The sequence below is a fragment of the Onychostoma macrolepis genome, chromosome 13, assembly GCF_012432095.1.
Source record: "Onychostoma macrolepis isolate SWU-2019 chromosome 13, ASM1243209v1, whole genome shotgun sequence".
NCBI classification, from domain to species: domain Eukaryota; kingdom Metazoa; phylum Chordata; class Actinopteri; order Cypriniformes; family Cyprinidae; genus Onychostoma; species Onychostoma macrolepis.
Window position 1 is genome coordinate 14,657,422 of NC_081167.1, and position 16,625 is coordinate 14,674,046.

A 16,625-nucleotide genomic window follows, 5' to 3' on the forward strand; every position below is an offset into this window, starting at 1 on the left:
AATTACTTAATTTCAAAATAAATATTTTAAACACTAATACGAAAAGGAAAGAATACAATTGGGTATAATAGGCCTATAACGTTCACGCAAGAAACTGTCATTATGACTGACAACCGGAGAACAGAGATATTAAAATACATACTCTCCTGAGTTTTATAATGTAGTCTTGTATTTGATTAAAATTTATTAGAATTTGTATCTCAAAATATGCGCTCGTGTGCGGCACGAGCTGCTGCCCACTCGCACATAGGAATGTGAGATTTTAAGAAAAGTAAAAACTTGCCATTTTGGTTGTTTCTCACCAAACCCATATGATATACCCTCAGAACGCTTGGAATATACACCACAAGTTATTTTACGACAGATTTGCATCCGCTTCAAAAAGAAAAGAAAAAAAAAGAGAGCATTCTCTGCCATTAAATGGGCAAATGCGAGCGGGATATTGTTTGTGTGTGTGTGTGTGTTTCAAAAAAAAGGTAGCTATAGCCTTTAGAACAGGTGACTTGCCCTAGTTCACACAGTTTCAATACACTGCGATGGGTTAAATCAATGAGCAGACACGACACGGGACTACAGTCAAGCACAGACCAGTATTGCAGTGCACAGGAAATATGCAGCAGTCATTTTAAAGCAGTTTATTTAATTAATATTGAGTATTAATTTATGTTCACTTGTATTTTTTTTTTCCTCAACAGGGGAAATAACTAAATACTCTATTTTTTTTTTTTTTTTTTTTTGTGTGTGTGTGTGTACATTCAAAATAACTACAAAATGTCAGGCCTTTGAAAAATAAAGAAAACAACAGCATGCAACAGTTTTGGCGCGTCTTGGTCTCCCTGAACATCTTTCTGTCGCACGCCACCACACGAACCAATCCACAGTGATACTTGACGCGCCTACTTTTAAAAGTCTACATTTAGATTATTTGGCCTTAAATGCCTCATATAAGTCACTTTGGAAAAAAATCACTATGTATCATGATAAAAAAAAAAAGTGACTTTACAGTCTGAAAAATATGGTAGGCTATAGCAAATTATTTCGCGTATCACTTTAAGAACCGCTGGTCTACACAGAAAAAAGCCTTGTCTAGAGACTGCCTCGGCACGAGTTGTGTCGAGCTATTCATTAGTCTGCTTGTTTGATGAGAAAAAGAGGAAATGTAGTTGCAATAAAACTGTTATAAATCCGTAAACCTGCAGCAGCGGAGGACTACTATTCTGCAGCGCGGAACTGCAGAAGTACTGATGACGGCACGGTTGATCTTTGGCTGACCAATCAGCAGAAAGGCGTTTAATCCCCACGTGTAGACATCGAATATTTAAGCTGTTTATTAATTTTTCTATGCCTGAACGAAAAACGAAAAATTAAGCTGAATTCTCGTTTTCTCCTTTTTTTGAACAAATTAAAAAACGAAAATAGGCGCCGTTTTCTCGTTTTTCTACTATCAATATTAAATCAAAAAACGAATGATCAGATGATACACGGACCTAACACTTTATTTTAAGGTGTTTTTGTTATACGTTACATGTACTTACTATTATAATAACAATAAATTATGCATAATTACATGCAAGTAACCCTAAACCTAATCCTAACCGTAACCATATAGTAAGTACGTGTAGTTAATTAATATTACTCAGTACTTAAATGTATAATTACACTGTATCAAGGACACCTTAAAATAAAGTGTAACCCTAATCATTTATAATTGTAAAATGTATTATTATTATTATTATTATTAATATAATCATCATGATCATCCAATAATGTAATTTTTTACATAAACATTTACTAATAGTTATTATAGAATGAATAATAGAATTTATGCTTTTATAGAAAATTCTAATAATTTAGTAGTATTACTACAGCTAATAATAATAGAATTAATAATCCAATAATTTATAATTCCATTGTTAATATTTAATTAGTAGTAAGAATTACAATGATAATCATTTCATTTTTATTGTTGTTTTTTTATTGATAGATTAATAGATTAATAATAATAATAATAATGTTTATTGCATAAAACATAAACTAGTGGGTAAATAGGTGCTCTCTCAGATGTTGTAGGCTGTTGTTAGTTACAGCACGCAGCAGTTATGAGTTGAAGGCCTCCTTAAACAGCTCTGTTTGTGTCTTTCACAGACACGTGCCTTTCTGACGGAGTACTACAGGGAGCATAACCTGGAACTGTTACGGCTGCTGAATCGGCTGGGTCTGGCGTTACCCACCTGGCTCAGAGAAGAGCTCCAGAGCACCAGCTGGAGCTGAGACGACGTCACTTGCACCTCCAGTATCAGAACGCCTAAAAACCGTGTCCGCTCACTACAGAGGTACCAAAACCACTCGGTTCAAAACTATAGTAGCAGATGAAATGACTGACGGCTTTGAGTGGACTGCAAACTTCAGCCTCTCTCTGCTGCCAAGGTGCTCACTGTCTGAGATGTTGAAGACGAGGGAATGCTGGGAAATGTAGTCCCTCCTCTTACCTATGACAGACCTGCCTGTCAGGACCAGAACACACTACCAGTGTGGACAAGCATGAATTTATTTGTGACTTAAGTGTGTTAATACACACTAGTACTCGTACAAAAACACACACAGTCTAGCCTTGATCATCTCGTCTGAGGAATGATTGTAAAACATTGTACATTTAAAAGCGTTGTATATTTTGGGTCCGGGTGGGTGGGATTGTGACAGTTGAACCTGACAGCGTTTGTGTACAGCCAGAGCTCTGTTTGAATAGGACGCCCAGAGGACGTCAGATCCGCAGCCCTTGTCTTCTCCACACACACAAACGCACAAAGCTGGATCAGAAACCAAACGGTAAGAAAGTATATGCAATCGAGGGAGCATCTGTTCAATGTCTCGTCTCCCACTAGAGTCCAGTGGAAAGCTTTTATTTCAAGTGTCTTATCAGGTGTATCCCGTATTTATCCTATACATGCACTTTCCTCTACACTACGCACACTGAAGTGTGGAAGTTACTGTAGACGCTGTGGCAGATGTGTTGTATGTCAGGAGCTGTGAAAGCGGGAGAGGAGAAGGGCTGTGCTGTGATTTGTGGTCTGTCCTACACAAGGAGGAGGAGCTGCTGTCTTGTCTTTTTTTTTGTTGTTGTTTTTTTGTAAAAAAATGTATTTTAAAAACTCCCAACGCTGTATTATCTCTAATAAACACTTAGAGAGGTTGGATATGTTTGTGTGAATCATTTGGTCTGGAATCGAGTCTTTTGAGAAAAGAGCAGAAGGTATTATGGTCTTAAAAAGTAGTGTTAGAAATCTTTTTGGCACCTCGTTCAATTCCGTTCAGGGAGTCGCTGCCTGCTTCCTGATTATTTTTATGCTATTTCAGCTCAAGGAAAATTTTAAACCAGTGTTGTCTGTCAGTTTTTAATTGAAGATTTAATTAGACATACAGTATTGTTAAAAAGGATTTTTGAAAGAAGCTATTTTATGCTCACAAAGGCGGAGTTTATTTCATCAAATACAGTAAAACAATATTCTGAAATACTGCCATTTAAAAAAAAAAAAAAAACTGTTTTATTATAATATATTCGCAAATGTAATTTTTCCCTGTTATGGCAAATCTTTTTCAGCAGCCATTACTTCAGTCTTCAGTGTCACACGATCTTTCAGAAATCATTCTAATATGCTGATTCAAGAAACGTGATTCATTTTTTCAGGTTTATTTGATGAATAGAATAGAAAAGTAAAAGAAAAACAGCATTTACTTGAAATGGAAATCTACAACAAAAGAAAAGTCTTACCGACTTAGAAAATATAGCAGTCACCATTTGAAGAGGATCACAAAAGACAAGAACTTTGATGAAAGGTTTTGATCTACTTCCAATGTTGACTACTGTAGATGCCTGTGAGTGTTGCCACCAAATTAACTATCTAGGGAAGCACTTTTTAATTTTTTATATTTGCTGCTTAAAACACAAGAAAAATTTGTCTAACAGTCATATTGTGTCTAACAGTGAATACATTTTAAGTAGCTCGGTCTTCATTTCAGCGACTTCAAGCAAACCACAATCACACTACTGCTTAATGAGCTTCCTGTGGAAGAGTTGCTAAGAGAATGTGTCTGTAAAAAGAGACATAAATGTGAATGAGAAGATGATTTCCCTTTCCCTTTGCATTTCAAAAATGCACTGTTTGTAATAATTTCTCCAAATACTCCCAACACCCTGCATGAGAGCCTGATATGCGCCGGTCATTAGTTGTGTAATATACAATGCGTAAATATCCGCATTCAAGTTGTTATATGACTGGCCTTTTTGATCTCTCCTTAAGTAATATTCTAGTTGTCTTGCCTTTTCTCTCCACATAGTGGAGCTATAGGCTTTGAGTGATTTTGATGGTGGCCAAATGCTCTCCTCATCTCACGTAATGCATGCATACACACGCTGTACACCTGGAACATTTCCACTCATCCATTTATTAATAACACATGAGCTTTAATGCTTAATGGGCTGCTCAGTGGGTGTCTGGCCACAAATGGGTTTACACCTCTATTGAGTGTGTTTGTGTATTATTCATGTACGTTTAGTTGTAGTAGAGGTAAAGAGCCACTGCTGTTCTAAATGACTTATTAAATGGGCTTTGTCACTTTTTTAAAACGATCTTAATGATCCCTTTTTAATTGAATTATCCTATTGAGAAAGTTCAGTGTAGTGTGTTGTCACGTTGTGCTTTCATTAGTTTAAAGTGATAATCATTTATATTCTGTAATCATTTACTCGCTTTGTTCCTAACCTGTACGATTTGCTTTCTTCTGTGGATCACAAAAGAAGATTTGTTAAACAGAAAAATTGTATGAACAATCCCTATAAGAAGCAAAACCAGTTGCACTAAAGCCTTGATGACAATTAATTGCTTACTACACAGTAAACAGCCAAGGCTACTCATTTTAAGCATTTTTTTTTCTTTTCCTCTCTGGCTGCCTCCTCCATTTTCTCTCCCTGCTCTGAAATGGCTGTGAAATTTCCCACTTGGGCAAGACTGTTGTCTGTTTTGGCTTAATGTAGGAAATTGACTCATTTTGTGGCATTGATTTCCTCTCTGCTACATAGAGGAGATCGCTGGCAGAGCAAACCTGAGAGTGGTCGATAGCCCTTCAGAGAGCCGGATATGTGTGCCTTTGGAGAGAGAGAGTGCTCGTGTGTCATTGTTTGTTTCCCCCATTTTAATTCTCACAGCCTTCGTCTGTATAACTACAGCAGGAATCTATGGTGGCCTTTTACTTTCCTCTATAGGTGTTCCTGGTGTAGCTGTTGTGTTTGCAAATGTCACTTGATTTGTGTTATCTGTCAGTGGCCGTCTGGCTTCAGTAGAATTCAGAGGCCACTAGTTCAATGCCACTAGCTTCTCCTTTGATTTACTGAACTGGTAGGGTTTTACTCCAAATACGAGCTCAGTCCAAGTATCTTAGTTCTTTCTGTATTTGTGTGGTCACGACTGATTTTATGGATTGAATGGAAGGGACACACTTTTGAAAATGTTTAATTTTTTTAAAATTTTTAAATAAAAGGGTGGTTAAATCATGAGTAATCAAAATTGACTTGATCTTCTGGGATGAAGAATGGTCTTATGACAGAGGCATATTTTCTGTCCATACAGTGAAAGTAATGGTAACTAAGACTGTTTAACAGTTACCAACTTTTGTGTTCAGCAGAAGAATGAGTGTCATACAGGTTTGAACCAACATAAGGATGAAGAAATGATGACAGAATTTTATTTTTGCTTGAGCTGTCCGTTTAATTGATGTGCATCTAATAAGGCTTTATTGACTGCGTTCTCTTTGGGTTCAGGAGATCAGTGCTTGTCCTTTCCATGCATACTTCCACAGTAAGCATCACTTAGCCTGTATACAGGAAAGTCAGCCTCCACAGCCTCAGTTCTGGGAACTCATTATCAGGTAAACACCTTTCTGTGATTCTGAGGTAATTAAAGGATCAATAAAACATGTAAGGTTTGTCTCATCAACTCTGCTTCACCTGCACTGATGCTTGTTTTGGGTCAATATCACCCACGGTTTATTTCTGGTGGAAATTGTGTGTTGGGAGAGAGAGGAGGAATCTTTCCTTCCTATTATTAGTTGGGTGTAATTCACTTACTGACCAGGTGGTGTCAACACTGTATTTCCTTCTTTTTTCCCCCAAATTGATTTGTATTTTTTATTATATTTCCATATTTCTAAACAGTTACCCCATCAAGAAATACTCACATGCACCATCACTGTGAAACTTTATATATTGTATACAAAGTAATGTTAAAGGTATATATCTGCTACAAGCTGTGAATATTTTCGTAACATTTATAAAATAAATTTTTTTGTTATTTACCAATGTATAACATTTCAAACACAAGCGCATAATCCTGTAGGTTGGTGTGCTAGAGGAATGTAGCACAGTCCTGTTAGAGGACAGCAGTGTTTACTCTGACAATTCAGCTCCGCTCACAAAATTACTCGGACATACAGAATGCCACCCTAGACTAAGAAACCGAGAAGAGCTACAGAACGAACTGAATTTATCATTTACTAGTTTTAAACTAAATTAAAAGAGCCAAAATCTACTTTAGTGGGAAACAGGACCTTCATGCTGCTAGATGGATTATAACAGCAAGCATTCTCTGTTAATCCGGCTTGGTTTAAATTGAACATCAACATAAGGAGTCACCAAAAGGTTAGTCAACGGACAAGCAATTTGGTTGCAATTATGGATGCGCTGGTGCTTTGCTTCTGCTTGGCGCTAGGACTAATACACACTACAGAGGGAAAGGTTCTCAGACGGGGCAGAGTTCCCCCACATATTGTTTTTGTGATGGTGGATGACCAAGGCTACAATGACATTGGGTACCATGGCTCGGAGATCTACACACCCGTGTTGGACCAGCTGGCTGGCGAAGGGGTGAAGCTGGAAAACTACTATGTTCAGCCCATCTGTTCCCCCTCACGCAGCCAGCTTATGACTGGACGGTAAGAGACCCACATTTGTTTTCCTAATGCCACTATTTTGTTAAAACACTGCATGAATCTTACTGTATAATATTTACAATTATGCATATACTACTATAAATGATCTTATCCTGTCTATTGCATATTCAATATTAGTAGCTTTTCTTAGTTGGAGTTAAACCCAGTGAATTTATTAGTATATACAAGAGTTCCATGAATCTAGACCTGGATGGCCACTGTCTTGCAAGGTTTAGCTCCAACCCTAATTTGAGCAAGGTCTTCAGAGTTACTAGAAAGTTACAGGTAGGTGAGTTTGATCAGGGCTTGAGCTAAACTCTGCAGGGCAGTGGCAGATTTGAGGAACATTGGTATAAAATCTGTGTTCCTCCATCAAAATCACCACCTACCATCTACTGCTTCAGGTATCAGATTCACACTGGGCTTCAACACTCGATCATCCGTGCACGGCAGCCCCTCTGTTTGCCCCCCAACATACCGACGCTCCCCGAGAGGCTCCGGCAGGCTGGTTACAGCACTCACATGGTAGGGAAATGGCACCTGGGTTTTTGCCGGCCCGAGTGTCTGCCAACGAGCCGTGGCTTTCAAAGCTTCCTTGGATCGCTTACGGGCAGTGGAGACCATTTTAGCTTCCAAAGCTGTGACGGTACAGAGGCCTGTGGGTTCGACCTGCATGATGGAGAACGGCCGGCCTGGGAGCTGAGTGGGAATTACTCAACGAGGCTTTACACTGAGAGGTGAGAAACACCAACCATTTGTGAACCAAATACTGTGCCGTGTTGAGTCATGTAAGCTTTTGTGGTCATTTGGACTCTTTACAGAGTGAAAGAAATCCTGAGAGGTCATGACCAGAAGACACCCCTGTTTCTATACGTGGCCCTCCAGGCTGTGCACACACCATTACAAGCTCCTGGGCATCTTCTCAGACGCTACCAGACCCTTGGCAACAGACCTCGGCGCCACTATGCCGCAATGGTGAGCGGCGTAGACGAGTCAGTAGGGGAGATCGTCAGTGAGCTGCGGGAGCGAGGCTACTACAACAACTCTGTGCTCATCTACTCTTCAGACAACGGGGGCCAACCTCTCTCGGGGGGTTGTAATTGGCCCCTGCGTGGCGGCAAAGGCTCCTACTGGGAAGGTGGAGTTCGAGCAGTTGGTTTTGTACACAGCCCACTGTTGAAAAGGAAGGGGGTGGTGAGTCAGGCTCTGATTCACGTCTCCGATTGGTACCCAACCCTGCTGTCTCTTGCAGGATACAGAGAATCTGATTCCAGCCACCTGGACGGCCAAGATGTTTGGGATGCAATAAGCAGCGGCCTGCCCTGTCCACGAACTGAAATCCTCTTCAACATTGACCCAGTGTCACGCAAGCATGGAGAAGTCGACCCGAGACTCCTAGATCTTAATGGTTTTGGGATCTGGGATACAGGAGTGCGTGCAGCCATTCGAGCTGGTGACTGGAAACTTCTGACAGGGAACGTAGGCGACGGAGACTGGTTTCCTCCGCAGACGATGCCGGGAGGTCCGCAGCAGTGGCAGGGCATGGAAAAGAGACGAGACCAGCGAGGGAAGTCTGTCTGGCTTTTCAACGTCACTGCAGATCCCTATGAGAGGGCGGATTTGGCAGAGGCACGGCCTGAGGTGGTCAAGGTGCTGTTGACCCGACTTGCCGAGTACAACCGGACTGCTGTGCCTCCACGCAATCCACCTGACGACCCGATGGCTGACCCGCAACTTCACGGAGGGGTGTGGACTCCCTGGCTGGGTCAGGAAGAGGCTGGAGATGAAGGGGATGACGAAGAACCAGACAACCCCAGCAGAAAGGCCAGATCCAAGAGTACTTGCAGAGTCTGCAAACTCAGGGCCTTGTTCAAAAAGGTTGGTTCCCGTATGCAAAGGGCTGCTTTGTTCTTGTAGTCAGAAGAGGACGATTTGTGACTCTCTGGCTCAGTGTGAAAATATATGCAGTGACATTGAACTGTTTATGTCCTTCCTGCATTATTATACGACACTTACCAGTCATGAGTATATTAGACAAGTTCCCGTCTGTATGATGCAATGGATTTAGCGCAACAGTTCAGAGCACCTACCATTAATGGAGCAGTCTGGATTTGATCACACGTGATTCCACGAGCACTTAATGTAGATATCGCTGGATCTTTATTAGATGATCCAGTTATTTGAATACAGAAAATGAGGCAAGTAGTGGCATTGATTTGATAGAGAATAATACAGCACTTATATTGTTCTTCACTTGTTCGAGGACCAGTGTTCTCTTATCCACCCCCTGGTTCACTTTCTCTCATCTATCTGTTCTTTCTCCGACATGCTTCTGCCTTGCACTCCTCCTCACGCCTCTCTCATTCTCCTACCTTTTACTTTAATGCTTGTGCTCTATCCAAATCTGCTCTGACATTGCCCACCACAACCAGAATAACATACGATTCTTCATTGTTTCTGCGCTTTCTCCTCCACCTGTTCCTCGTTCTCTTGCATTCCTTCTCAGTTTGAGTAGATCAGGTCAGTGCAGATGTAGAAGCCAGTAAAAGAGCGATAAAGTAAGTTCTTTTATGTAAAACGAGGGCTATTTGAGGAGGAGGAAGATCACTCTTGGGTATGAAGGCTGTGTGCCTTTTATACGAGACATTCTTGGCCTGTTCATCTCCCGGTTTCAAGAGACTTTGCATTTCACAAGACATGATGAAATGTGCTCTGCATTCAATGTAATGTGTATTCCAAAATAGCGTTTTAGAAATATTTTGAATATTTAAATTTTACTTCTATGTGTGTAAATGGATTTACTGTAATGTAATTATGTAATGTAATATTTGTGACTGTCTTCTGTCAGCATTCCTACAAAATAATCCATCCTTTTGATTTGTTCAAAATAACACAGTCCTCCAATAAAAATGTTCAGTCACGAATTCTAAATGAAAAGCTAACCTCTATCAAGCTGTAAAGAAGTGATCTGCATCAAACACATTCATATGAAGCAATTAAATGAGGAGAATGTTTCCTTAAGTCCTACTGTAAGAAACGCTTCAGTTTTGGAAGATAAGGAATCTAGAGCAAGGTAAAAGTCAACACACAGTTAAAAGATAATGTTAGTACATAGTTGAGATAATGAAAAACAGATGTTTACCTTAAGAGCTACAGAGCAAGAATTACCGTGTACTGTTTGTTGGAGACTTTGTTAAAGATTCATTAAACCATGGTTCAAACTGACTGATCTCCTCCTCCTTTCCAGTGAATCGTTATTGCTGAATAATAATGTTCTTTTTACATATTAAATGGATAGCTGTCCCAAAAAGGAAAATGTCATCACTTACTCACCCTCGTGTCAAAACCTGTATGACTGTCTTGTAGGACATAGAAAAAGGAAGATAAGATGTTTTTTGTGAGTTTTTTTTAATCCATAAAACTGTTCGGTTATCAACAAAATATCTTATCTTGTGTTCAGAAGAAGTAGTTATACATCAGTCATACAGGTTTTGAACTATCCCTTTAAGGTGTGATTACATTTGCTCTAAGCTTGTGAAATTATTTAAAAACTACTTCAGACTTATAGTTTGGAAACACAAAGTCTAGTGTTGGCCACACGTTTACAATCTCTGATGTAAATCTGTTGCATCTGAGGTCATAGTCCAGAGGGCATTTTTATTTCCTGTTATTATTTGCCCATTCAAAAGAAGTGAAGAAAAGTCTGGAATGTACCTGGATGAGTTATTACAACATAACTGTTATTCCTTCTTATAAGCAATAAGTGTTATAATTTTACCAATACAACAAAAACACTTCCTCCTCCTGTTTATCTCTGAAAACAACTCAAAACAGCATCAACCCACTTTGGAAAGACTTCTACTGTGTTAAGAATGCACAATGGGCTGGCCTAGAGAAAGAGAGAGAGAGCGATCTGACTAACTCCCTCACTCTGTGTATGAGTCATCCTGAACACATGCTGAGTTTGGCATCTCTTAAAGGTGCTGTGAGCGATTTGTTTATGAAATACCACGCATAAAATGTCCTTACTACCTGACAGATACAGGCATTCAGGTTAAAAAATGGACCAGGGCTCCAAAAAGCTAAACATTTAGGGGCCAAATGATGTTTTGTTGCCAAATTGCAGAGTCATTTGATACAGATGGTTGCTCAGAATGCTGTTGTCCATGCTCACAATCTATTGCAGTGGTTGAGAAACTACACCAGCCTAGTATGGAAGAGTTTCATAGGAACTGAGTACATTTGAGTGCATTTAAACCATAAGTTATGCTATATGCTGTGATGAAGGGATGTTGTAGTTGTATAAAATTGTTTTTCAAGCTTATTTAGATCTGATGCAATCACTCTGAAGATCATAACTGTATTTGTGCCACATTAATGTCAGTTTGTTTTATAAGCATATTCCTGCTTGTTTGAATTAAGTCAAATGTTACATTGTTTATGTTTCCAATATGTCATACGCCTACAGCCATACTCCCAAACAAAGCTCTCTGGAATCGATTCAACCTTATACAATTGTGCTGCACTATACTGGACAATAATTAGTTTTTTGTAACATTTACTTAATTTATTAATTTTTGAATGACATGTTTATCTTAAACTGCATGAACAACTATTTAACAAGGCTTGAAGTTAATGTCACTGTAAATGTCTTTAATTCATTCCAAATTGGACAACCCTAAAAGATGATTTTCGTCCAGTGAGGGAGTAAGTTGTGAACAGCTCAATTCACTCTCATTCAAACCACTAATATGCTTGTGACTGTTTTGGGAATCATTTCTAAATGATTCTTTGAAAAGAACCAGCTCGTGCAAGTCATCATCACATCACAACTCATTGCTTTTGTTGTCATATTCAACAAGCACAACACAGAAAAAAGATACATTTGTAAAATATTGATGCAAGAAACACTGACACACACTTGTAGCTAACTTTTTTTTTTTTTTTTTACACTGTCAACCATCATGCATGTTTGAATTTGTCAACATCAGGTTGCTGACAAATCTTTGAAGGCTGGGGCTTTGGTGAAAGTGCAGGTGGTTGAAGGAATAGGTGTGGTCTACTTCCATAAGTGTGGTGGAAGTTAGCAAAATGACTGAAATCACTTACAGCATCTCAGTTTAATGGTCACGCTAAGAGCAGTAGTGGATTACACATTTGCTTCACAAATCAATAAAGCGACATAATGCTGTGGTGTGGCAACACAATCATCGCTACATCAGGCAGCAGGCAACTCATTACAGGCAAATTCTAATTCTTAAGATGGTAATTGTGCTAATGTAAAGACGTCAAGTGTAATACAATACATTTGCATTAAGCCCAACAAACTGCTCTTGATATTTTAGCCTGTTTTGTGACGCTTCAGTTGATCTTCAATTACACAGATGAAGTGATAATGTGGTCATATCTTGACTGTGCTGATAACTCTTTCATTTTACTGTAGCTCGATTTTAAACCTCATAACAGACTGAATTTGGCACATTATGCATCACGCATATAATTCAAACATGATCTGCAAATACAGTCTGTAGTACTTAAAGCAGCGCACTTTCCTGAGGAACTGATGCTGTCTGGCAGCAAGCCATCCATCCTCTGCTGCTGAGCTTTTGCAGAGGACTGAGTATACCAAAATGTGGCATTTCCCAGCATACAAGGACACATTCTCATACAGCAACAGCACTGCGGGAAGACTGCAATTAATAACCACCCACCTCTACTCCGCTCTAATTAAGCTTTCATATCAACCTGCCTCTGTGTAATTACAGTCCCTGCACTTCTTATGCATTCATTGCTAATCGGACTGTTTTGCTCCACAAGGTTGACCACGAAAGAAGAGAGAGCATTTACAACCATGAGACAGTGAATTGTTACGTTCTTTTTCTAAGAAGCGATAAAAGTCCACATAATGGACTAATATAATGCTTGAAACCTGAAGCAGGCTTGCATCATATGAGTAAATCTGTTTGTAATAACATAGCAGAGTACATTTTTGTCTGTTTGTGCATGCACACCTGCAAATAATAAATGACTGTCTTTGTACCTGTTGTTTTAAATGGCTGTTTTTTTTTTCAAGATGGTAAAATGATTACAAATAATATAAGAATGAAATTAGATTTATTACTTAAATATATGATTGATTGTTGTTTTACCAATAATTGTCATTTGTATTTATTTGTTAACGGGACTATTGACAAGATGATAGTGTGCTGGTGTAAAAATGAACCAAGGCAATGTCTGATTATGTTCATCATAACTACATATATCAAAACTATAAAAACTGCAATAAAACATCCGCTTGGGTATTTTAGAATGCAACTACACACTTGAAATTGGGCTTGTGTAGCTGGAAGCGTCAGCATTTATGTACTTGCACAGAGTATATTTCGGGCCTTATTATCCAGAGACTGCTTCCTTTGATAAGCCACAGTGAAGCAAAAGTTTTCAAAGCTGAATTTTGCTTTCAGTTTCTTTCAGGAAGTAGAACTAATAGTTTTCCAAGGATGGATTCCAATGTGTTTATAGAGTAACGTTACTATTTGAGATTGTGATGTTACCTGTCGAGAACAATGTACAGGCACAGTGAAACTGGGTGAAACTAGAATGCGCATTGCCAGTGCCCTTTATCCAGCTAAATATTGAATATTTTATGAATATGAGGGAGGAGGGATTGTAAACTCAACATTTTAATGATTCAGCTTTCTCTCAAACATGTGTCAAAGAACAACAACTGACCAGTGGCATATGCATTTACATTAAACAATAGTAATATTTTTAGGCCTACATTTCTTGTTTGTTTTTTTAATGAAAGAGCAGATGTGGCCATTTTTAACTTCTGGTTTTTAATTTTCTAGCTTCTGGTGTCGGTAGCTGTACAGTAAGTTAAGCTGCTTATGTTGCAAACTGGTATTTGTTAAATTATTATTTTATTATTGTAATCATAAACACATTGGCTTGTAGCGCAAATTGTTTCATATTCGCTACATTTCCTTATTCTAGCTATTAAACATAAACGGTTAATGAATCCGAAGTCTCGCACATTCACAGGAAATAGCTTATTCCCGCATTACAAAAAAAAAGAAAAAAAAGGTGAATATGAAAATCAACTTTTATGTGTTTTAACAAACCTTGTAGCTACACAACCAAGTCGTTGTTATATTTCCATGATATATTTAGTAAGGTGTATCTGTAAAATTTTCTGTGAAGCTTGTTTTTACTTAGCTAATTGCTTCCCCAACAGGCAGCTCTCGGCTCGTTAAGAGTCGACTCTGACATGTTCGAATCAGATTTAACTCCAATTCGTGAAACAATTGTTCAAACCGGTTAGGCGAACGAATTCACCCATTTCATTAAAAAAGATCCGACTCCAAAGAACGATTCGTTCACGTTCATGCATCACCGCAGCAGTCAGTCCATTCAGCACGAGCGCGATGTCGTTTCGTCGCGTCGCGTGCTCGGACTGTGTATATGTCAGTTCTCGACGTAGACAGAGAAAATCTCGCGTTGCTGGCAGCGTTGTCTCTCTCCACCTCCACCAACACACACACACACACACGCGCCACTTACCAGCACCTCTCTTCCTTCTCCCCCACCTCCTCCTTTCTCTCTCTCTCACCCTTTGAGTGAGCGAGAGATTTCCCGAACCTGAGCGAGGCGCTACCGGAGACACCAGAGAGGCGATATCCTCGTAAAGCGCAACATGGCTACAATTGTAACCTCCACCAGGTTTACAGACGAATATCAGCTGTACGAAGAGCTCGGAAAGTAAGCGACCGCACCGCTGCATTTGTGTGGCGCGTTACACTCACTCTCTCTTCACTCACTGCATTGTGTCTCATCGTGTTGCCTGTGTCTAGTTCAATGTGTTGACAGCAGCCTTCACACACAGAGGCGTATCGGTTTTGCATGTCAAACGCCAGCGCAGCCAGCTAACAGAAAGCCCGATTGAGTCGATTTGAGCAATTCGGTGTGATTATTGAGCCTCGGCGTTCACAAAGCTCGTTTCTTTGTTTATCTTTAGACGCGTTTCCTAACATCGTGCTCGCGCGCTACAGGGTGCTTTCGGAGCCTGCGTGTCGTCGTGATGCGAGATGCAGTACTTTATCGATACTTTATCGACATGCGGACGGACATTCGTCAGAAAGGGAAATACTTCGGTCTGAGATGCTCGGCTTTGTCATTTGCTTGCTCGTTTTGAATGCACACCCAAACTTTTACAGCATTCGGTAGCATCGATCAGATATCACTGATGACTGCCGCCGCGCGCAGGCTGATGGTACGGTTTGCTGCAGACTTGTGTAACGATAGTTACGGGCAAATGCTGCTGTTTTGGGCATCATATATCGCACCGTCATTGGGCGGTCTGGTACTTTTGTTGACAGTTGTTGTCCAGCCGCCAAAAACATCAACGTGAAAATGAAGGAAGTGAATTAGCGTTGCCCTATTCATGGATGAATCGTTCTGTTGAGTCGGATCGTTTTGATGAACTAGTTGAATGATTCTTCGTGAATCGAATTGAATCTTTTTAAGCGGTTCTAGAGTCAACAACTCGTGCGAATTACTTTAATAGCCGAATAGCAGAGATGTTACAAATAAAAATTCACAGGAAATATGTTTAAAGACAAAGGAATGGCTTTGATAAATAGCAGCTTAGTACCTTAGTAAATAAACACCATAAATACAATTTTAGTTTAAAAAAAAAAATGCAAAATGTACCTACATATGACATTATTGAAACATTAACATGTAACGTTAATAGCCTAAGCCACGTCTGGGGACCACGCAGTGACAAAGATCTACTGAATCGCGTTTTTTCCCCCCTAACTGTACCTCTTGAAATGATCAGTTGTTGACTAGCCTACAAAAAATCAACACACGTGAAAGAAGTGAATTAGCAAGTGCAATTTGTCAATCAGTTGTTCCGTTTAGAGGTATTGTTTTAATGAACTATTTATACAAACCTGTATACAAGACCCATAAGATTTGTACATGAATTGTATTGAATTCATATTGAAAAATGTCAGATATGTTGGCGTGCACGTCCCACTGAATCGCTTTTTGAACCTGTTCTTCTACACAAACTTAGAAAAAAAACTGATCAGTGGAAATGATTCAGATTTCCCATCAGTATTTTTGAGTGTCATATACAGTCATGGCCTTAAATATGATCAAAAAAGGCTGTGAAAATTAATCTGCATTGTTAATCCTTTTGATCTTTTATTTAAAAAATTCACAAAAATCTAACCTTTCATTGGATAATAAGAATTTAAAATGGGGGAAATATCATTATGAAATAAATGTTTTTCTCTAATTCATGTTGGACACAATTATTGGCACCCCTAGAAATTCTTATGAGTAAAATATTTCTGAAGTATATTCCCATTCATATTTACAATTTTGAGTACTCCCAGGTGATTATGAACATAAAATTATCCAGCCATGGCTTCTTGTTTCACAGAAATATAAATAGGAGGGAAAACAAAGCCCAAATTCCCTTAATCATCCATTACAATGACAAAAAACAAAGAATATATTTCTGATGTGCAGCAAAAGATAATTGAGCTTCACAAATTAGTGAAGTGGCTTTAAGAAAAGAGCTAGAGCAGTGAAAATTCCCATTTCCAGGGAATTTACAATCAACATAAAAT

General features: G+C 39.2%; 3 protein-coding genes across 51 annotated transcripts in view; all 3 read left to right on the forward strand.

Annotated features, from left to right (window-relative positions):
* Positions 1 to 3,194, forward strand: part of ndst2a (N-deacetylase/N-sulfotransferase (heparan glucosaminyl) 2a) — a 140,384-nt gene extending 137,190 nt beyond the window's left edge. For all 11 annotated transcript variants that reach the window (XM_058796232.1, XM_058796236.1, XM_058796231.1 and 8 more), the window contains one exon: positions 2,146 to 3,194. In XM_058796232.1, the coding sequence (XP_058652215.1) occupies positions 2,146 to 2,271 (126 nt within the window). In that variant the 3' untranslated portion in view covers positions 2,272 to 3,194. The remainder of the gene's footprint in view (positions 1 to 2,145) is intronic.
* A 116-nt stretch (positions 3,195 to 3,310) lies between these two features.
* si:dkey-174i8.1 (arylsulfatase I) lies at positions 3,311 to 10,295 on the forward strand. Its single transcript, XM_058796242.1, has 3 exons — positions 3,311 to 6,984; positions 7,386 to 7,718; positions 7,803 to 10,295. The coding sequence occupies exons 1-3, from the start codon at positions 6,725 to 6,727 to the stop codon at positions 8,896 to 8,898; spliced, it is 1,689 nt and encodes a 562-aa protein (XP_058652225.1). The 5' UTR covers positions 3,311 to 6,724; the 3' UTR covers positions 8,899 to 10,295.
* A 4,182-nt stretch (positions 10,296 to 14,477) lies between these two features.
* The window catches only part of camk2g2 (calcium/calmodulin-dependent protein kinase (CaM kinase) II gamma 2), a 58,565-nt gene continuing 56,417 nt past the window's right edge, over positions 14,478 to 16,625 (forward strand). For 10 of the 39 annotated variants that reach the window (XM_058796763.1, XM_058796765.1, XM_058796766.1 and 7 more), the window contains exon 1: positions 14,481 to 14,742. In XM_058796763.1, the coding sequence (XP_058652746.1) occupies positions 14,678 to 14,742 (65 nt within the window). In that variant the 5' untranslated portion in view covers positions 14,481 to 14,677. Of the gene's footprint in view, positions 14,743 to 16,625 lie in introns of all 39 variants that reach the window. The other 29 variants (XM_058796747.1, XM_058796748.1, XM_058796751.1 and 26 more) reach the window with 6 other exon arrangements.